Source organism: Siphateles boraxobius, unplaced genomic scaffold, assembly GCF_051911475.1.
Source record: "Siphateles boraxobius isolate OS27281-9 unplaced genomic scaffold, OSU_SipBor_1 1, whole genome shotgun sequence".
In the NCBI taxonomy this organism is placed as follows: Eukaryota; Metazoa; Chordata; class Actinopteri; order Cypriniformes; family Leuciscidae; genus Siphateles; species Siphateles boraxobius.
In genome coordinates, this window is record NW_027508699.1 from 17110477 (window position 1) to 17133287 (window position 22811).

General features: G+C 42.5%; 1 protein-coding gene across 1 annotated transcript in view; it reads right to left on the reverse strand.

The window, feature by feature from the left end:
* The window catches only part of dpydb (dihydropyrimidine dehydrogenase b), a 202947-nt gene that overhangs the window by 17569 nt on the left and 162567 nt on the right, over positions 1-22811 (reverse strand). Inside the window, exons 18-19 of the mRNA XM_077225503.1 lie at positions 19174-19293; positions 4146-4288 (exon numbers count right to left, since the gene is read on the reverse strand). Of these exons, the coding sequence (XP_077081618.1) occupies positions 4146-4288; positions 19174-19293 (263 nt within the window). The remainder of the gene's footprint in view (positions 1-4145; positions 4289-19173; positions 19294-22811) is intronic.

The window sequence follows — 22811 nt, forward strand, 5'->3', positions numbered from 1 at the left end:
TTTAAAACTTTCACTCATAAGATTGTGCTTGATTGACCAACCTATCAGTTTCAGTCCTAGACTATCTTATTAAAGTGACAGGGAAAACTATGTTGCACTGGGTGCACAGACACCTTCAGATATTTTGTGGTGTTCCCCATGGCTCAGTTATAAGTCCTTTATTATTTAAACATTATATGCACCCATTAGCTGGTGTAATGAATCAATATCCTTCATCAGTATGCAGATGATTACAACTTTTATTTTATTTTTTTACTTGCACCATGATGCCCACAAAACAATTAACATACTGCTGGACTGCATACAGAAAGATACTTTAAAAATTATAAGTGAAGATAAGCCCTCTCTAAATCTAAAGACTCTTTAAACGTAAATATAGTTTTTACTGTGCTATGCCATATCTACACTAATTGTCTCAAAAGTTTAAAAAAAAATAGAAATCGTGACAGCAATATTTGTAAAACAGCATATTATCACTTTCACAGCACTATCACAACATCTCTTTCCCCTATTGACAGTGAGAATCTCATTCACGCTTTTGTCACATCAAAACTTCAGCATTGCAATAGTGTTTTGGCTGGCCCATATTAAAGCTCCAACAAACACTTACAAAGAGTTCAGAAAGCAGCTGTATGAACGCTGACTCTTATTAGACTGAGGAATCACATTACTCAAGTGATTAAATCTCTTTACTGTTACTTGTGTTGATTTCAAGATCATTTTAATGTTGAAATGTCTTTATGGTGTTTCCCCTACATACCATAACAAACTGAAAACCTGACAACCTGACAAGTTTTGTTTCTCTTCTCTTCTTGTTTGCATTTTCTTTTCTGTTATTTCTATCTACCCATTCCATGTTCTCTATTTCCTTTCATATATATGTATGTGAATGTTTATATGTACAGTACTGTTCAAACGTTTGATTAAATTGTATTTGATTATAAGTACAGTAAAAACAGCAATAATATTACTGTTTAAACTAATATTTTTTATATATTTTAAAATGTCATTTATTCCTTTGACGGTAAAGCTGAATTTTCAGCATCATTTCTCCAGTCTTCAGTGTCACACGATTCTTCAGAAATCATTCTAATATGATGATTTGCTGCTAAAGAAACATTTTTTTTATTATTAATAATGTTGAAAACAGTTGTACTGCTTCATATTTGTGAGGAAACCATGCATTTTTTCAGTATCCTCTGATGAATTGAAACTTCAACAGAACAGCATTTATTTGAAATAGAAATCAATGTACATGTACTTATTGTCACTTTACTGTTAATTTAATGCCTCCTTGCTGAACAAAATTATTAATTTCTTTAAAAGAAAATCTTACTGACCCCAATTTTTTAACAGTAGTGTACACTCTTGCTATTCAGACAAAAATGCAACAAACTACACTTTACGGGGCTTTTAAAGACACTAATATGCTGTTTTTAGGCCACATGCTTTTTGATTTTCTCATTTTTTATTAATTTACTTTTTTATTTTGAATGATGAAAAAACACTAAAGTGGCTTTGTGATAAATTAGATAAAAAATGGCTTTCAGATGAAAGCAATGTTCATAGAGCAACTCTCTTCAGTTGTTAATAGGCAGATAAACCTTAGCATTCATCTTCTGGAGTCACCCTGGAAGACATGTTGAAGTGCTCCTCAAATAGCCATATTAAAAACATTACTGAATAAATTATAAATTGCATTACTTCTGAATCTGGATTTTTGCTGCATCTTTAGTAGGTTGAATATACTTTAATATTATTGATAAAGTATGAACAGTGCCACAACAAATTGAATTGCAGCAATGTTTATGAGATCCTTATAGATAATTACCTCAGTTATATTGTATATATTTATGTTTATAGTAATATATTTATAGTAGGGCTGTCAAAATAACGCGTTAATTTCGATTAATTAATCTGAGAAGAAATAACGTGTTAAAAAAAATAACGCAGATTAATCCATTCCGTTTTGACCTTTGCGGAGCCGTTCTAGAATTCGTGTAAAAAGAAAGAGGGAGACAAGAACGCGCTGCTTGGATCATTGTTTGGAACATTTACTTATAACAAACGGAGTTCGTCAAACTCTAAAGTACCACATCAATCCAAAGCATCCAGGAGTGTGTGCGTGAGTCGGTGAGTGTGTCTGAGAGAAAGCGCGCTTGTGTGTGTGTGTTGTAACTTTTCACGCGCTCTCACGTCACACAACCATTTTCTCAGGCACAGAAAAATCGCGCAACAAAGAGAGGACACGGAAACAGACAAGACAGAGCACGTTAGGCTACTTATGATATTAAAAAAATCTCAGCTCTCAGATTCTGTTAATTTTATTACGAAAATCAAACAATACCGTTTTGGCGCTTGTAAATGTGAAATGACAGATCCCTATAGCGGCACGTGAACCGATCATCTCTAGCTAATAGTAAATAAACACGAATGACCAATGTTGAAAGATACAGTAGGGCAGCCTAAAACTTACCGAAATGTATATTCCTCGATCAATCAGTGTTTTTCAACCGCGAAAAGAGGTCAATAAAACAGCTGGAGAACAATTATGTCACATAACATTTAGCCCTAAGTTACCTCAGGAAAGCCATTTCATGACCATATAGCATGTTATAGTTGGCTATAAAAAAAGAGCTATAGAGAGTATTTTTCAAAATTTATGTAGCCTACTAGTATATTACGTATGGATTATATTTTTACTTATATCAAAGTTGTTATTTGTAATAAACACGCATTATATTTAATTTGAGCTATTTTTAACCTTAAATACTACCAGCTGATATGGCTCTCTGTATTTTTACAGCATTGGGTGAGATTTTTTTTTTCTTGAGATAAATGATTGCCTATCTTGTGTAGCCTTCCTAATATTTATCCAAATGAGTCAATATTGCATCAAATCACAATAATTAAATTACATTGAAATTGTGAAATTTGTGTCAAGCAATAATAATAAAAACGTAGCTTACCAGAAATTGTACCATGTAAACATTGTAAGATTGTGTATGCGATTAATTTAGATTAATTAATTACAGAGTATGTAATTAATTAGATTAAAAATTTTAATCGATTGACAGCCCTAATTTATAGATGAACTACAATTATTCTATCAATACTTGTGCATTGCACACACAAAACACAATGATGGTAACACTCAAAACAACAGCATTATGGGAAGAGATGCACTCCAAGTTATCAACACAACATATAACTCAAACAGAACACCAAAACTGACAACACCAGAGCAAATTATGTATAAAAACAAAAGACAGAGTAAAAACAGAAGTAGTAACTTACATTAATTATTCATGCCACATTGGAACATTACATATATATGACATATATCTTCAAATATCATCAAATTGTGAACTGGGTATTTTATAAAAATAAAAAGAATGAGAAAAAGCTTGATCATCATGAGTACCATGGAGAAATATATGCAGAGCCTCTTGAGTCTAAGAGAATTTAACGTTGTTCACCAGGGAAGCTCACTGGACTAATCTAATCCATGCAGGTAATGGAGCAATGATGTGTTCCTGTAACCCGCTGGTGACACCGATTCAACTGTAGTGTAGTGAGGACTTGGCTAGTTACAACTCCTATTACTACGAGCCAGCACTCTGCTATTACATGTGGGTGTGATTAAAATGTTTTAATTCCAGTCTTTTCCCCCCCAGAACTCCCAGGCACTTGTGAAACGTTATTTCAGCACATAATGAGTGTTTTGATTTATTTATTTAAAAAGAGATTTCGGAGGCTGTGGCATCATGTTGAGATAATGTGTTTATTTGCACTAACAACTTGTTCAGAGCCATGTTGTAAATTGCAATTTGCTTTGAGATTGTTGTTGCTCCTCGGCTGTAGCAGCTCTGTGTGAGCGTAGCCATTTCTAGACTCCTTATTAAGGATTGATTAGAACAGACTAATTAATGCACATGTTTAAACTCAGGCATTAAGTGTGCATATCATATAAAACAAAAATAATGTGTTTTTACCCAAGCTATGGTTCTACAAATGAGGACATTATCAGGCTGAGGCACGGTATAGCTTAGTGCTTTAAAGTCTGATAAATAAAAGATTGTAGGCTCCAGTCTTACAATCACTGGTGGAGTTGATGGTAGTTGGTGATGAATGTAAGTGGTTACCTGCAGGACAGATGCTCCAGTATGAAGAAACTGTAATCCAGACTCTGCAGAGTCAATGCCACCGGTAGCCAAGATTGGGAAGCCAGGAAGTGCTCTTGCTATAGCTGACACCGCGCGCAGAGCTATGGGGCGAATTGCATTGCCTATCCAAATTCAGGACAGAAAAACATTTTTAATTGTAAAACAGTAATTATATAAAATCAGTTCAAACATATTACAAATTCAACATGTGATCAGAGCACGTCTCATACATTCACATTCAAAAGGTCAGGGTCATTGAGATCATTATTTTGAAAGAAATTCACATTTTTATTTAGCAAGGACACATAAAAGTGATATAAATTTACATTAAAGAAATTAGAATGATTTCTGAAAGATCACGTGACCATGTGAATTCAGCTTTGCCATCAAAGGAATAAAAAATATGAACTTTCAAATTTGACAAAACAGTTATTTTAAATGCAGCTTTGGTGAGAATAAAATCTTACTGACCCCAAATTTGTGAATTAATTTACATATCAGTATTGCTTCAAACAAACATCCTATTTATTAAAAACGTAAACAATAGACAAATTCTTGCTCTGTTTCAAAACCTAGTGAATTTCCTATGTAGGCAGCATTTTAAGACTGTAATTTCAAATCATAAGCGCACTCCTATAATGCGAAGGCTGTTCAGAAGGTAATTGTCTTAATTATTACGCTGCCTTCTAATACACCTCGTTTTAGTCAAATTCTATTCAAATCTCTATGATCCCAGAATGCAGCTAAAATTATTATTTTTTAGTACATGGTTGTTGTGTTAACATACCCAGTTAGAATATTTTGCACAAGCTTGAGTATAAACACAACAAGGCTGTAAAAGTGGATTACTAAGGAACCCCAAAGGGGACATGGGGATGGGGAAGAAGAAGAAGAAGAAGAAGAAGAAGAAGAAGAAGAAGAAGAAGAAGAAGAAGAAGAAGAAGAAGAAGAAGAAGAAGAAGAAGAAGAAGAAGAAGAAGAAGAAGAAGAAGAAGAAGGAAAAAAACGAGATTGCAGGTAAAATCTATCACAATGTCCCTTAGGGTCAGTGAAGATTAGTGAGTAGATGAGTTCACCTGTTCAAGATGATGACATTTAATGTCCCTGACAACCTCTGTAGTCAAAAAAAATATATGGGATTACTGGTGTATTTCATGTCATAGAAAATATTTTGAGCTTGCTTTAACCACAAACCTTTTTCAGGCATTTAACCAAAAACCCTTTTTGTGAGATTTTGGATCAGTACGACTGTGTCTACAGGTGTCTGAGTTTACCTATGCAGCAGCACAACCCTCCCCTCCCCGTGCCTTTCTGTCTTCATCTCTGAGGATGGCAGGATCCCCTAATGAAAGCCGAGCGGCTTTCTGGTCAGCCAGACAGATGGAAGTGTTTATCACATTACATTTAACCTCATTTTCCCAGCAGGTTCCCATTCATTGATCACAGCCGTACGTTTGTCCACATTCATTTCGTCGGCGCGGCTCAGAACTCCACTTGCACTGTTTGATGGCTCGAGACAGCTTTCTTTTTTAGCCCCATTCTGGCGTGCTAAACGATCCTCATCACCCACACTATTCCCAGATTGGGTAGATAAATTCAATCATGGCACATATTTTTTTGCATCCCCGTGCCGCATGGTTAATTATGTACATATGGGCGCTTTCCAAAGCCTCTGGCATTTCCTGCCGCCCTCACTTTTTTTTCTGCTCTTCCACCTGTTGACTGAATGGATGACACGTCAGGTAGAATTTGTCATCTCTGCTCTGTTCTGACAACCTAATATCATAAGAAAGACATTACTCGGCTCGCAACGAAAGCCATTTGGGTGTGATTTAGAGATGGGGGTTCGCCTCACTCCAGCTTAAGTTGAGAGGCTGGAAATCTGAACACATCATTCCTTAATGTCAGTGCGAGTCAAATATGTTTCGAGGTAATAATGTCCCAGACATCTGGTTCCAAATGCTACAGCTCATTCGGCGATGGGCTATTGTACTTTGAGTGATGTCACAATCACATTAATATGGACACGACTTGTGCAACAGAGGTTGAGAGCCATCAAAGCACTTGTCATCCTATGGCAGCCGACACCGATAATGTTGTCAGGCAGCACACTTCCACTCAAGAAAAGCTTCAGTCCTGTGATATTGTTGTGATGTTATTGTGGCACTGGCTCTGTCCTTCCCTGCGCTTTGTTCTTGTTTTTCACGCCAGCCGCGCTGACAGTTCCTGTTGCTCTGACAACCCCAACATGTCCTTGTCAAACAGGGTCGCTCACGCCTGTTTGTCACCAGTACCTGCGGTGAAGTTGCCGGCGAAATTTTATTTAAACCTTCAAGTACAATTTCAATGGTCATCATGGCATAAATTTATACTCTAAATTGCATTTTTGTCTTACTGAACTAACAAGTAAAATCTAATTTTCCTGTGAGTTTTACTTAAACTATAAACAAATTCACACGATTATAATTTTTATAATCGTATCCAGGGCTTGAAATCAACACCCGCCAATATATATAGATTAGTGCTGTCAAACGATTAAAATATTTAATCGCATCAATGCCATAGTTAACTCGCGATTAATCGCAAATTTTTATCTATTCTAAATGTCCCTTGATTTCTATTTGTCTCATTATTTTTTCTAATTTTAATGCTCTTATCAACATGGAAAAGTGGATCAGCAGTAAGATTGTTCTTAGCTGTGGTATCCATGTGCTTCTGTCTGAAGTCATCCATTGTAGAGCTTAGATCGGGCCCAAAAAATAAAGCCCGACCCGAGCCCGTGCGCATTGTGTCCGAGCCCGGCCCGACACATAAACTGTAATTATGAGCCCGAGCCCGATTTAAACCCGTCCATTTTTTTAATACGTGGGTCGTTATAACTGACGTTCTCAACTACTTTCTATGTTACTTTCTCCCGCCCGCAACATTTTTGTCCCGCTCCCGCCCGCAAATAGACTCTTTTTTTGTAGGCTACCTCCAAATACTTTCGCCTACGTGTCGCCACCATACACATCAGCATAAATGCTCCTTATAAATTATTTGTTATTAAAGCATTAACACACAAACCACTGTTATAACATAAAAGCAAGCAGGCTACTGAGTGCATGGTTTGGCATGACTCAATGCGCGCAAAGTGCGCTCCCTTAATAATTCCTAAAAAGCTGACATCAGTTCATCGCAATCTCACACATCTGTTATTATCAATGAACCTGACTGCACAATGCATCTTTCATAATATATACAGTTTGTTTGTTATAATTTGAGGATTTGCCAGCATACAGAATTCAGCACCGAACAAAAAGTCTGTTTTGAGTGGTGAGGGGAGTCTATTTTAAATGCTTCTGATTGGCCATTGCGTTCAAGAAATCAACACATATGTCTGTGATTGGCTACATCCCTCAACGCTGCAAACATGTTATAAAAAGAAACTCTGGCCTGTAAATCGTTTCTATTTTGTTTTAGTTGTTCTTGTTGCTTTTTTGCAACATATGAATAAAAATGTATTAGTTTTTATGTTTTATTCATAGATATTTCTAGTTTGCGGGAGTCCCGCGAATCGTTTTATTCTCCCGTATCCGCACACAGAGTGAGTGCATTACCGCTCGAGCCCGCCCTCGCACTCGGCCATCAAATCAAGTCCCGCGCCGCACTCTATTGCGTTGAGAGTGCAGGTCTCTAGAACGGCGTCTCGCGCTCGCGCCATCCACTCAAAACGTAACGTTAGCCTACTACTCTTTGGCCGGCGCGCAAGCCCAAACAAGTACGTGCGGCATGCCTGTTGTTTTGTTTCCGGTCTAGCCGGTGTGATGTTGTAGTTTTTCTAACGTTACTAGTTGTTGCAACAGCATGTGAAAAAAATACAAAGTTTGCTAGGCCAAAAAGAGCGTTAATCTCGCGATAAAAAAATTGACGCCGTTAAAATGTGTTTGCGTTAACGCCGTTAATAACGCGTTTAACGCACAGCACTAATATATATATATATTTAAAATATATACATTTTTCACTTGTAGTCTTTAAAAAAGTCACCTGAAATAATAAGTGCAATGTAGGGTAGTCAAAAATATATATTTTTCGATACATAAATTCAATACTGAAATTTCTGAAATACTTCCAATGCTAATTTTCTGCTGAATAGATACATAATACCAGCTGCGCTTTCTCGCTCTCTCATCTCTCTGACAGAGAGTTGACACACAAACCCGCCTCCCACACACTTGTTTCATTTGTTCCACAGATTTTGTGCTCACACCCAAAGTGCGCGCACATAAAGCCGCCTCTTAGTACTAAATTGCGTTCTTTTTTGCTGCTTATTGCGCTTAAACAGTCAAATACACACAAAATAATGTCAACATGCCAGTCTTGGTGAGTATTCATGTAATCACAGTCAGTTATGTTCTAAGTGAATACAAACAGTTGGGAAAGAAAACGTACTCGGTTACTAACGTAACCTCGGTTCTCTCTAGAGAGGGAACGAGTACTGCATAATATCTTACGCTATGGGGAAAACCTCTTTTCCACGAGATATTGAAGCCAAAAATTATCCTTAAATTTTAATCAATGTAAAACGCTTTGCGACAGCATGCAGACATACGCAAGGCAGCTTGCGTGCCTATTGGCTGACCTGTGGCAAAGCAGCAGCCTATCGACAGAGGCCCTGCGAGACATGACACCCAATGGGGCACTTCGCGCCCATATACGTCACGTCCCGCCAGAATAGGCGTGGCCTTGGCCTATAAATACAGATCGATAGGCTGATACAAACTGTTTTTCATCGCTGAAGCGAACCAAGCTGCAGTATGCACGGCAAGATACGCAGTACTCGTTCCCTCTCTTGAGAGAACCGAGGTTACGTTAGTAACCGAGTACGTTCTCTTACGAGAGTATCTCTCGTACTGCGTAATATCTTACGCTATGGGGAACACAATGCAACACGCCGTGCGTACTGGGATCCGACACTAAAGTCCCAAGGGCAGTAGCCCGGGGCCCATATAGTGCATAATCACCATAGACTCACAGAGAGTCGGGGAAGAGAGGCTGCAAGCATCATTCCCCATGAAATAGCATCCTACAGGAGCTAGTTATGTTAACAGTGTTCCACACAGACAGGGTGAACTTGTTCAGCCTGAACTGGGTAACAGTACGGGTTATTCAGCACCCATGGAGCTGTTCTCTCGATCAGTGCAAGCAATGACTCAGTATTCTGCGCCGGCGCAGCGGGACAGATAATACTGAATTCTAAACCGACAGCAGCTTAGCCTGTAAGGCGGGAACCTCTAGGTTATAAAACCTTATAAATGTAGACGGCGAGGCCCAGCCTGCCACCATACAGATAGCTTGCAAGGAGATCCCGCTAGATCCCGCCCACGATGAGGCCATACCTCTCGTGGAGTGCGCTCTGACACCCAAAGGACACTGCAGCCCCTTAGAAGTGTAAGCCAGCACTATGGCATCAACTATCCATCTGGATAGGCTCTGTTTTGATGCGGCCAGTCCCTTGGAGTGTCCGCCAAAAAAAACGAAGAGCTGCTCTGTCTGTCTGAAGACCGACGAGCGGGACACATAAGCTCTCAGTGCCCTGACAGGGCAGAGGAGACTCGCATCCTCCTCCTCATCACGAGCCGGGAGGGCGCACAGGGATATAAACTGGGCCCTGAACGGTGTCCTGAGAGAAATGGGCACGTACCCGTGCCTTGGTTTGAGTATGACTTTCGAGTCATAAGGCCCAAACTCCATGCATGACGCGCTTACTGAAAGCGCTTGCAAGTCCCCTATACGCTTCACTGAAGCGAGAGCCATAAGGAATACCGTTTTGAGAGACAGATGTTTCATGTCTGACAAATGGATTGGCTTGAATGGGGCACCTTTCATGGCTTCCAAAACCGTAGAAAGGTCCCAAACAGGGACTGAGGGGGGTCTGGGAGGATTCAGCCTCCGAGCTCCCCTGAAGAATCGCACGACCAGGTCGTTTTTCCCCAGTGACTGGCCAGACGTCGGTTTTGCAAACGCCGCTATGGCCGCCACGTACACTTTGAGCGTGGATGGGGTCCTGCCCTTATCCAGCAGCTCCTGAAGGAAGGAGAGCACTTCCGTAACCCTGGAGTCTGCGGGTGAAAAGCCCTGAGCTTGACACCAGGCAGAGAATACTGACCACTTCGAGGAATAGAGCCGTCTAGTAGACGGGGCTCTAGCCTGCGTGATTGTATTTAACACTCCCTCTGGGAGGTTAGCGAGTACCCGTTGATGGCCCATGCATGTAGGGACCATAAATCCGGGTGAGGATGCCAAATCGAGCCCTTTGCCTGAGAGAGGAGGTCTCTCCTCACCGGTATCGGCCACGGGGCAGTGCTGGTGAGCCGCATCAAGACTGGGAACCAGTTCTGGTTTGTCCAGAGCGGAGCCACGAGAAGCACTGGGCATACGTTTTCCCTGATCCGTTCTAGCACCTGAGGCAGGAGCGAGACGGGGGGAAAAGCATAGAGGGGGCAGCGGGGCCATACGTGGGCCAGCGCATCCCTGCTCTTGGAGAAAAAGTTCGGACAGTGAGCGTTTTCTTGGGACGCGAACAGGTCCACCTGCATTCTGCCGAATGTGTCCCACAGCAGTTGGATCGTCTGCAGGTGCAGCGACCACTCCCCTGCTGGGACATTGTTTCTGGACAGACGGTCTGGTCCCAGATTCAGGCGACCAGGCACATGCACTGCTTTTAGTGAAAGCAGGTTGTGCTGAGCCCAGACCAGGAGGCGTTCCGTCAGCCTGTAAAGGTTTCGGGACCTGACGTCACCCTGGTGATTTATGTATGCCACCACTGACATGTTGTCCGACCGGACTAAGACATGGCGGCCTTTTATCTGGGGATAAAAGCGCCGTAGCGCGTTGTCTACTGCTAGCATTTCTAGACAGTTTATGTGCAGGAGCTTCTCCCGTTCTGTCCACTGGCCGAAGAACGGTCTGCCCTCGAGCAGCGCTCCCCATCCCGAGATGGAGGCGTCCGTGGGCACCACCGTCACACTCGAGGGAGTCCCCAGACTCACGCCTGACTGATACCAGTCGGCTATCTTCCAAGGTTCCAGAGCCGAGGCCTATTTCATGTCGACCCTGAGGCGAAACAGACCAGAGGTCCATGCCCGGGGTGGAACTCGCACTTTCAGCCATAACTGCAGCGGGCGTATGCGAAGCAAGCCCAGCTGGAGCACTGACGATGCCGAAGCCATAAGGCCCAGCATCTTCTGAAACCTTTTGAGCGGGACTATAGAGCCGCGGCGGAAGGATTTCGCGGCGCGCTGAATGTCCAGTTCTCGCTCTGGCGATAGACATGCTGTCATAGACAGCGAGTCCAGCACTGTTCCCAGAAAAGAGATTTTATGGCTGGGAAACAGCGAACTTTTCGCCCAATTGACTTTGAGACCCAGATTCTCGAGATGCTCGAGCAATGTGGTCCTGTGTTCTATGAGCTCTGAATGTGATCGAGCTAGGATCAGCCAATCGTCCAAGTAGTTCAACACTCGCATGCCCCGAAGTCTCAGGGGTGCGAGAGCTGCGTCCATGCACTTCGTAAATGTACGGGGTGCCAAAGACAGGCCGAACGGTAGGACTGTGTATTGATAAGCCTGGCCCTCGAAGGCGAATCTCAAGAATCGCTTGTGACGTGACACTATTTGTATTTGGAAATAGGCGTCCTTCAGATCTATTGACATAAACCAGTCTCCTTGGCGCACTTGCACGAGGATTTTCCTGGTTGTCAGCATTCTGAACTGGCGCTTCATAAGCACTCTGTTCAGCTGTCACAGATCTAGAATGGGTCTGAGACCCCCGTCTTTCTTCGGTACCAGAAAATATCTGCTGTATAGCCCCCCTTCGCTCTGAGCCTGAGATAAAGGTTCTATGGCCCCTTTCCTCAGCAGTTTCGCTATTTCGGCCCGAAGTAGATGAGATACTTCGTTGTTCACCGAGGTTTCGACTCGCGCCGTGTAACGGCGGGGACGTCAAGCGAACTGTAGCGAATAGCCTCTCTTTATAGTGTTCAACACCCACTCTGATACCCCGGGCAGCTTTGCCCACGCATCTGCGTGAATAGCTAGGGGTAGAATGAAATCCGGGCTCTGGCCGCGGCATTGCAGCGGTTGCAGAGCTCCGGTGTGCTGAGACATAAACACTGTGTTTACAACGTGCGAGGAGGGAGGCGCGCCGATCACGGCGGGCAGCCTGGTCGCGCTCAAATTCTCTATGACCGGTTGTGGAGAGAAAGCGAGCGGGACAAACCCCGTGGGGATGAGCGTGTCTGTGAGGGAATGTGGGCGCGGGACAGCGGGCACATTCACTGCACTTATAACACCGTCGGCTTATGCTGACTGAATGTGTGTCGGTTTCGTTTTTACAGAAACCGAGGGACACGCATTGTGTAGTGTTTGTGGGCACTGTGTTGTGGGCACATTCACTACATTGTTTGCACAATCGACCTGAGTCGATTTTATTTGTGCTAGCCCTGCGCTGTGGCGGGCTGTGTCTGCGTGTGGGAATGGGCACTGGGACGTAGGCATTCTTACAACACTCATAACACCATCGGCCGTGGCCGGAACACCAGAAAATACACTCTTTATTGGATTTATCTGGGTAGCCGTAAAAACGGCTTTTGTGTGCAGGCAAACGGGCAAATGAACCGGCTTGTTGACTGCTAAATACACTGGAACAGTCACATTGCATGGAACTGGACGAGCGAAATGTTTTGGTGAAAACCCGGCCGCAGCGAGATTTGAACACCGTTGTTTTCAACGCGCTCCGCTTCAGTCATTTCAGACAACGTCAACCACAGATGTCTCTCAGCCACGGTGAGAGAGGCCGTGTTCCGCCCAATGGCCTGTGCAGCTGATTTTGTACCGCATAGAGCCAGGTCTGTAGCGCTCCGTAAATCCGCAACGCTGATTGATTCAGCGCCTTCCTCGTCCATTTTTCGGAGAAGGTCGGCCTGGAAGATCTGCAGGATGGCCATTGTGTGTAGTGCTGACGCGGCTTGCCCGGCAGCGGTGTTTGCGCGACCGTGCATGGATGACGTGACTCGGCAGGCTTTAGATGGTAGCGTTATCTGAGCTCGCCGTCCAGCAGAGGGCGGGCAGAGATGGGAAGCTACCGCTGCTTCCACTGGGGGAAGAGAAAGGTATCCTCTGTCTTTCGCACCGTCCACAGTGGAGAATGCAGCAGAGGCAGAGGTACGCACCCTGGCCGAGAGGGGGGCGTTCCAGGACCTTGCGACTTCTTCGTGAAGTTCAGGAAGAAAAGGGGCGGGTCTGGATTGTGACGGCGCATGGTCCTTTTTGAGGAAGCATCCGTCCAGTCAGTTGTGCGCGGGCTGCGCGGGCGCCTCCCAGTCGAGGCCGAGGTTGCCGACGGCTTGAGAGAGCAGACGCATCAGCTCTGACTCGATGCCGGCCCGTTTCCCAGCAGGCTCGCGGATAGCAGGGGGGAGGTCCACAGAGCTCGCCCAATCCTCACTATCTGATGCCAGGATAGAGCAGACCTCGGCTGTTTCGTCAACCTCGATGGCGGAAGCTACGGCGGACGGCGGCCGCTGTCCGTCGGTGAGGGACTCGAGCGATGCCGGCGAAGCTGGCGGGCGAACCGGCGAGCTTTGGCGGGCAGGAGAAGGCTCGGGGCCGCGCTGTGCACGGCGCTTTTTACGGCGCTGCGCTGCAGCGGGTTGAAGTGCAGGATCTGAGAAAGATGCCAGGCGAGTCCTAAGAGTCACCATAGGCAGTAGCTCACAGTGATGGCATCCGCCGTCGACGAGAGCGAGAGCCGCATGATCCTCACCCAGGCAGGAAACGCAGATGACATGGCAATCCTCTTCACCGAGTGTGGCTCGACAAGAGCCGCAGGACCTATGCATCTTGAGAAAGACGCAGCTCTTTCAGGAGGGAGAGAAACAGTGAAAAAAGTGTGTGTCGCAGCCGCGAACACACACACACACTTGAATGGAAAAGGATATGACGCCGGAAAGCGTAGCAGGTACGGCGGCTAAAGGCGGCGATGCCAGCGACTTCAGACTCAAGGCTCGTCCCGCTGTATGCTTTTCCTCAGACGGCGCGGCTTCTCACTCCGGATCCAGCGATGCAGATGCTTCGCTGAAGAGATGAAAATCAGTTTGTATCAGCCAATCGATCTGTATTTATAGGCCAAGGCCACGCCTATTCTGGCGGGACGTGACGTATATGGGCGCGAAGTGCCCCATTGGGTGTCATGTCTCGCAGGGCCTCTGTCGATAGGCTGCTGCTTTTGCCACAGGTCAGCCAATAGGCACGCAAGCTGCCTTGCCTATGTCTGCATGCTGTCGCAAAGCGTTTTACATTGATTAAAAATTAAGGATAATTTTTGGCTTCAATATCTCGTGGAAAAGAGGTTTTCCCCATAGCGTAAGATATTACGCAGTACGAGAGATACTCTCGTAAGAGAACCCATGTGTAACATTATAATGGAACCGTGCGTGACAGCAGTCTAATATACCTGCTGCCAATTATGATAATATTAAAAATATCTATATGGCAGTTTTTCCCCATGGTATCGATGCAAAAATTGTGGCCAGTGAAAATGCGGAGTGGCTTGTAACTTTAGAAAACCACTAGCCAGTGTGGCTGGTGAGCAAAAAAGTTAATGTCAAGCCCTAATCATAACCATGCTGAAGACAAACTTGACCTGAGAGTGGTCAGATTATAAACTATATTCAAGTTTCATACACTATACAATCAAATATCATAGTGACTTCAAAAGGAAAGAGTATATATCAAAATCTACTAATTTCCATAGCTATCTGTACTCTAGCGTGCAGTTTGCGCGAGGATGAAAGATTTCCCTAGTCAGATCCCCTGCTCGGGTTCAAGCTGGTCACGCAAACATGAGGTTATGGGCACCACTAGTACCATATTTGTGAAGTGTACCAAGTACAATTAAATGTGAAAAATTAACTTTTCTTTAAATTTGGAATTGATACACTACCCATACATGCTTTGCAAAATTTCTCAACACTTATTACACGCTAGCTCTGTGAAAATACCCATGGTTACTGAGGCTTCTGTTAGGAACCTACATGTCCTAGGCCTTTTCTTTTCTGTATGCTGCTAGTGTCAGCAGTATCACACTTGTGCTTTATGGAGAGCGCAGTCTGTGCTTAGAACAGAGACTATCCTGGACTCGGTAGCGCTCTATATCTTTTATCAATACCTCATTACTCTAAGCAGTGTCCTATCACAGCTTCCAACGTGAGCGAACACAGCTCCGGAAGAGTGCCATCCTCAGTCTGGTCCCGTGCTGAGGTGATTGACAGCTCAGTGAGGCCATCGGTGGCATCTGTTAGTGCGAGGCGTCCGCTCTCAGTGCCAGACTCTCTGATTAATAATTCCAAACACAGCGCGAGACAGAGCGTGGGGTCTTAGCATCCTCTACGATTTCTATCTTCATCCGAATATGTTGTGCCTCAAAAACACCCAGCCAGATAACAAAAGCAAATAAGAGACGGGGATGACGGTGCAGCTCTCTGTTAATTACGCCTGCCGATGCTGCCAGGGCGTCTGGGGAACATGGTTTCCATGCACAATGAAAGAGATGCAATATCTGTGACAGTAGACTAGCCGGTCGGCATGACCAATCATTAAAACACACATCAAATGAAGAGCACGCTGCCAGCTAAATGAAATCACAGTGGGAGGCACAACATAGAGGAAAAATAAAGTGACCATATGATCTAGACTAGAGGTCAGCAATTACCGGAACTGCGCTTCCTGGATCTGTACCCCGTATTGTCAGATACATTACATATAATCATAAATATAGCTTCATCTGAAGCATTGTACACAGACTACCATCACAGACTATATAATGTTACTATGACAGCAACACATGTATAATGTATATAAAAAAACACAATGGCAGTCAAACTTTTTAAGAAACAGTAGGAGGAGAACTGAATAAAGTCATTCAAGTTTCTTTATGTCATTGACAACAGATTTTTAAAGGGATTTTTCAACCAAATATGAAAATTCTGCCATCATTCAGACTTTTGTTCATCTTCAAAACACAAATAAAGTTATTTTTATTGAAGTGTGAGAGACTTAAAAGACCTTTACACCAAACCGTTGATGCATCTAAAATTTAAAAGAGAATAAAAAGAGATCATAAAACAAATTAGCGATTTTCTCTCGGTTTATATGCTAAACTGCTAATTTAATTTTGGCTTTTATTCACATATGAAAACTTAACAATCCACATTGATAGAGCTCATCAAATATGGTGAATAGGAGCTCAAAAGTGCTTGCTTAACGCACAAGAACCAGTTTGCTTTGTTCTTGCATGTACGATTGAGCAGCTTGAAAGTGTAATGGACTGTCAATGGAGGGACAGTAATCTTGGCTTTGGAAAAACATGAGGTTAAATAAATAATGACAGCATTTTCCCTTTAATATGTTTCTGATTCTGAATCTGGTGAAATGTTGTCATCTCCTTCTCGTCTTGACCCAGTGCCATATTATTAGATTTGTTCACTAACTTAAAAAATGTTTGAAGTCAGAAAAATATGAAAGGAAAGCTCTTATTGTTCACACCATAATAGAACCGTGCCACAAAATTAAAGGGATAGTTCACTCAAAAATGTTAATTCTGTCATTAATCACCCGGAACACACATTAAGATCTTTTTAATGAAATCTGAGAGCTTTCGGTTCCTCCACTGACACTCCAAAAACATAATTTTTCACTTTATTTACAAAAATCTCCAATGCGTTCACAAGAGCACCACATGGCATGTGTGTTGTTTTGACGCCAGAGCAGACATTGTTGTGTGAAGCGAATGAATAAAGTGGAAAATAATGTTTTTCCTTTTGCGCAAACAAAGCACTCGTGTAGGTTCATAAAATTGAGGTCAAACCACTGGAGTCACATGGATTACTTTAATGATGTTTTTACTACCTTTCTGGGGATCGAAAGTCGTAGTTGTGTAGGCTGTCAATGGAGAAATAGAAAGCTTTCAGATTTCATTAAAAAGATCTCTATTTGTGTTTCGAAAATGAACAAAGGTCTTACGGGATTGGAACGACATGAGCATGAGTAATTAATGAAACTGTTTTAGTTTTGTTTGGTACCTTGGAAAACCTTTTGGAAACCTTTTGATGAAACCTTTTGATTATTGAATCAATGGAAAACCACTGATCTGAACCAGAATAAAAACAATTGTGGGTGGGAAACTAACAGCACTAAACAAATATTTATTAATCAACTAATGGTTATAATTAGTCTAAAATTTACATTTAAAAGTACCCCCTCTGTCTCTATACCAAACATTAGTGGCAAATGCAAAAATATCGCATAAAAACGGATTTAAAAGTTGTGAGAGAAAAAAAAACATGTCAGAAAAGATTGATTTTCAACCACTCGCCACATAAATTAAAGCACCTTAAACCTGGCCACTGCTGCCGAGTTAAACATTAAATTACTGAATACATTAGAGAATCAAGCCAGTTCCACCGAGAGCTGGAACATTCATGTGCCCCTGGATTTTCTGCACATGCTTTTATGTGCTCTGTATATGGGCTTCTGAAACAAAAAGTATGAGGAGAGCTACTGTACTGGGAGTAGATAAAATATGTGGGGCCGCATGGGCCCTTTAGGGCCCCGCTGATCAATAGGTTGGTCTCGGGCAGCGTCTTAGACCATTGCTGCAAGGCTGGGTCCCATGGGATAGCTGCACGGTGAGGACCATAAGACTTTAAAAGTGAAAAATATGACAGCCAGTCAGTTTTGCTTGCATAAAATAGAGCCTCAATAGTATGAGTATTAATTTTTAATGCAGGCCGTGTTTCTGACCCTGTCCTTGCCTCTGCAGACATTGTGGCAGCTCAGCTGAGGGGAGAAGGGAGAGGTGTGCTGACGTGAAGATTAAACACACTGAACTCTACACAGCTGAAACTATAAAACACATACTGTGTGTGAATCATCTGCCATTTAATCTTTTAAATGTTGTTTTATATGTGTGACCACAGAGATCGTCTTTATTAGTGGTAATAAGTGCACAGATGATACTGACCTTAATGTTCTTTCCGAACACTAATAAAATCAATTTGTGAATGCATACATTGTTTGTATAACCTTGACTTTAGTGTACACACATTTGCAGTGATGCAATAATATTAAACAATTGCAAAAAAAAAAAAAAAATTGTTATCTTGTTTATCAGTAAAAATATTTAAACATCCTTAAAAGATCAATTTACTTGTGTTAAGATATTAAAACATGTTTTTTCTATTTTCTATTATTTTTTAAGCCTCACTAATTTTAGTTTGATTTATACTTAAAACAAGAAAAATAAACTATTTACCAATAATGTATGAACATTAATTTAATTATTTATTATGATAGGATTAATTGAATGTTGCTTCTCAAATAAATCTATTTTATGGATATTTAAGTAAGATATTTTTATTTGAAAAACAAATTCCTGATTGACATTCAATTTAAAAAATGTTTTCGAATTAAAACATTCATTTGAATCTTAAATTAAATTTATTTTCCTTACCCAGTGGTAAATTGTTTAATTTTCACCAAATTTAGATGAATTTATGCTTAAAACAAGAAAAAACTATTTACCAGTAATGTATATAATATATTATTATCATCATTTAAAATAATATTATTTAATATTTAAATGATAAATATGTAATTGATTGAATAATATGTAATTATGCTTCTCAAGTAAATCTACCTTGTTTTAAAGATATTTAAAAAATACATATTTTTACTGGCAAAATAAGCTAAAAATACTCATTAACAAAATAATTTTATTGCAGTGTACTTCACGCTGAATTCATGTCATTTTTACTATAAGCCTCCCACACTGTAGATCCATTTCTAGAGAGCAGAGAGCATGCCCAGTACTTTAACACCTGATCTAGTCCATCTGTCTGTGCAGGCAGGACCTGACCAGAGCAAGCCCAGACATCTCTGCAGCCAACACCCCACACACACTCTCTTACCAGAAACGCCACCATATGTAGTTCTCGCGCCTCTGCCAATCCCAGGCCAGGGCGTGGCGTCGGCTTTGAGAGCCATCAGTCCAGATACGGTGTTGGTGGCTGTGACTCCATCTGCCCCGCCTACAAACAACCACAGAGGTTCTTACAAAAGCCTGAATCAGCCACACTGTGTTAAAGAAGCTGTTTCAGTAATGTAGCAATATATGAATACACTGCTCCTGGTAACCCTGTCAAAAAGATCAGCATCACCTCACCAGGGCCTCATTTATAAATGCAAGGATGATTAGATTTTGATGCTAATTTGTATAGATGTTATCCCATGTTACACAGGAACAAATCAAGCTTTATAAAAGAACAAATTGAACGTAAATCAATACACAGAATTTTTATTTATTTAAAAAGGTTACTGGCCTACATTGTACAATGTACCCTTCATCCTCTTGTCTTCTATTGTAAAGGACAAGAATGAGAATGAATGATCAGTTTAAATGACTTTAATTGCAGTGTAAGTAACGGCATGAGTAAGCAGAAGTGAATATCAGGGATATGTTATAGTCCGATAGTCTTCGTCTCAGAATATGCTGATTACCACTTAGCTCTGTACACACAGAAACCACCGTTGTACATTCTATAAACATCTATTTTAAAATAAAGTAGAATATTTATGCATGTCCTAATTATAACGCATGATTATGAAAATGCAATTTGAAAATGACTGATTAGGAAATTTGCGATAATTTATTAAGTAAATTTTTCACTTAATATTCAACAATATTATTGATCTGACTGTACTGATGCTGTTGTATGAGAATGTCTCGGTTACTAATGTTACCCCATTCCCTGAAGGAGGGAACGGGAGATGTAACGTTGACGTGACAACGTAATTGGGATCACTTCAGGGAGCCTTATCAACTTCGAGTTTCTACAGAATGAGCCAATGAACGTTGGCGTGTGTAAAAAGCATCAGGCGCCCCGCCCCACAGCACGGGTATAAACAGGAAGCAGGCGCACGCACTCATTGTTTTTCGCTGAGCAGCAGATATTGTGACGACCGTACAGTGATGGTCAGCATCCGTGGCGACGGGACGTAACGTCGACGTGACGACGTAATTGGGATCAGAGTGCGAATTACCCCACCATAATCGGGGGGTACTGGCCCTTCACTTCTTCTAGGACCATCATGGTCCACTACCATATCAATCCCCACCGCGATCGCCAAGTGCAACATGTGTTGTGCAACACACATACAAGGTCTAAACATGCGACAAACTGATAATCAGTAGGCTACAGAATATCTCATTGTTATTATATATCCAAAAGAGAACTGTTTTGATCAACTCCCAAAAGTTAGAAGTTAAGTGCACTGAAATACCATTCTAATTACTAGTAAAAGTAATACCTTTTCAAGAAGCCTATTGCCTATTTCATAAAATATTGATTTGGTTTATTTTTAGATTTCATAAGACCTGGAGGTAAGACCCAACCCTCTCATATACTGTATAAACAGAAACCAATTTTCCATTGTAGTCGATGGTAGTCAGTGTCAAATCAACACAATCTTTAATGTGATTAAGGAGCATACTATGAAAAACCATACTACCACCTGGGGTGGCAAAGGGGTGGCATGAGGTTTCAGGAGGGGGGCCATGGACATTATTCATAATTTAAAATGCTACGGTTTTCATTGAATGTGTTTTGTTCTCTACACTACATTACACGGAGTGGGAGTCAAATCAGAGATGTAGCTGGGTTTTTGGATGGTGTGGGTCTTCATTTGTGAATTGTGGACCCTTTCTCTGTGTAATCACTATCAACAGTCTGTGTAGTCTATAATTAAATTGTACTTTGTGAAAAAGCAATTCTTGGGGGTTTGCACCCCAGGAGATTTTTTTTTAAAAAAGACCCCTCAAATGATGTCTTCTAGTGAGTTTTGAGGAAATATGAACAGATTTAGTCATACGACACACACACACACACACAGTTCGATCGCGCCCGCGCCTCTCTCTCTCTCTCTCTCTCTCTCTCTCTCTCACACACACACACAGTTCGATCGCGGCCGCGCCTCTCTCTCTCTCTCTCTCTCTCTCTCTCTCTCTCTCTCTCTCTCTCACACACACACACACACACAAACACACACACATAAACACAGTTCGATCGCGCCCGCGTCTCTCTCTCTCTCTCTCTCTCTCTCTCTCACACACACACACACACACACACACACAGTTCGATCGCGCCCACGCCTCTAATACACTAACAATGTTGTTTGTAGATCCGCCCCTGATTTTACCTCACCACAATGTAAAGCTTGATTTAAATTGAGAATTATCTTGCTGCCTAACCTTGCTAACTAACCTTGGTAACTAAGGTCCACTTAACTAGCCTCAGTGGGTAAGTAGCAGTTAAGTAGCCGGTAATTCAATGTATGAAGACGTGACATGAGCTATGAAAGAACAAAACACGTTAATAAATGAAGGTTGTAAAATTAACAAGCTAGACGTCAGCTAGCAACTTACATTTATCCATGCACGTCAGCAGCAAACAGTCCTCTATCTCCGTCGCTTCTAGCCACGGTGGTTAAAAATGGTACGGTCCACAATAGGGGTGTCTGAAATCGCTTTACATTAAAATGTTCCTACAGTGAAAATAGGAGTTGACTTGTAGCCTATTGTAACTCTAATTATATTTTTTCACAATATCAGAAAAATGATCTGACCCCCCCAAAACTGATGTTTATTTCCCTTTGGGAGGTACTGGGTCTTCATTGGGGGGTATAGTACCCCCCAGTACCCCCTGTAATTCGAACTATGATTGGGATCCCATGGAAAACGCCACGGTTGCTGCCACAGTGCTCTACGCAAAACTCTCAGACCCCCAACTGGCTGGGGCAGAAGGTCTGCGTAGAGGGAGTTCGAACTACTGTTCCGTTATACCCCACACAGTGGAACTCTTTGGATAACACTGGGAAAGCGTGCCTTTCCAGGGGAGAGGGACGCTGCGGAAGCAACATCCTGACCGAAGGGAGGTAACATGTGGAGAATACGCATATGGACTGGCCAGAGGGGCAGTGGAATATATGGAATGTCAATAGGGTGGCTCCAGCCTGAGAAGGGGGAGGCAACAAAAGACAGTGACGGCAGAGCGGACTCGGCCAAGGGAAAGACACAGGCTCACCGCAGGGAGCTGATCGTGGAAGAATATGCACATGGGATAACCGCAGGGATCACAACATATGGAACCCAGCCTAGCACAAGTTACACAAGCATACGAGCACTAGGCCTGGCGTTGGACACTCCACAACGTCCGACTGCCGAAGGGGTGCGGAGGAACTCTAGAGGGTTCGCCTGAGTGGGGAACTTGACTAGAGCAGAAAGCGCACGTATCAGCTCCATGTGGAGGGGAGTGGTGCAGCAAGCCGACACTAGAGCCGGAACTTCGGTGTTACCGGCTGGTTGAAGCGAGCACACAGGAAGAAACCGGGTCAACACGTTGGCTATAAAACCTAGTGAACGTGTTAGGTGTCACCCAGCCTGCAGCTCTACAGATATCTGTCAGCGAGGCGCCGTGTGCCAGCGCGCAAGAAGAAGCGACACCCCTAGTGGAGTGGGCTCTCAACCCGGGCGGGCAAGGCACGCCTTGGG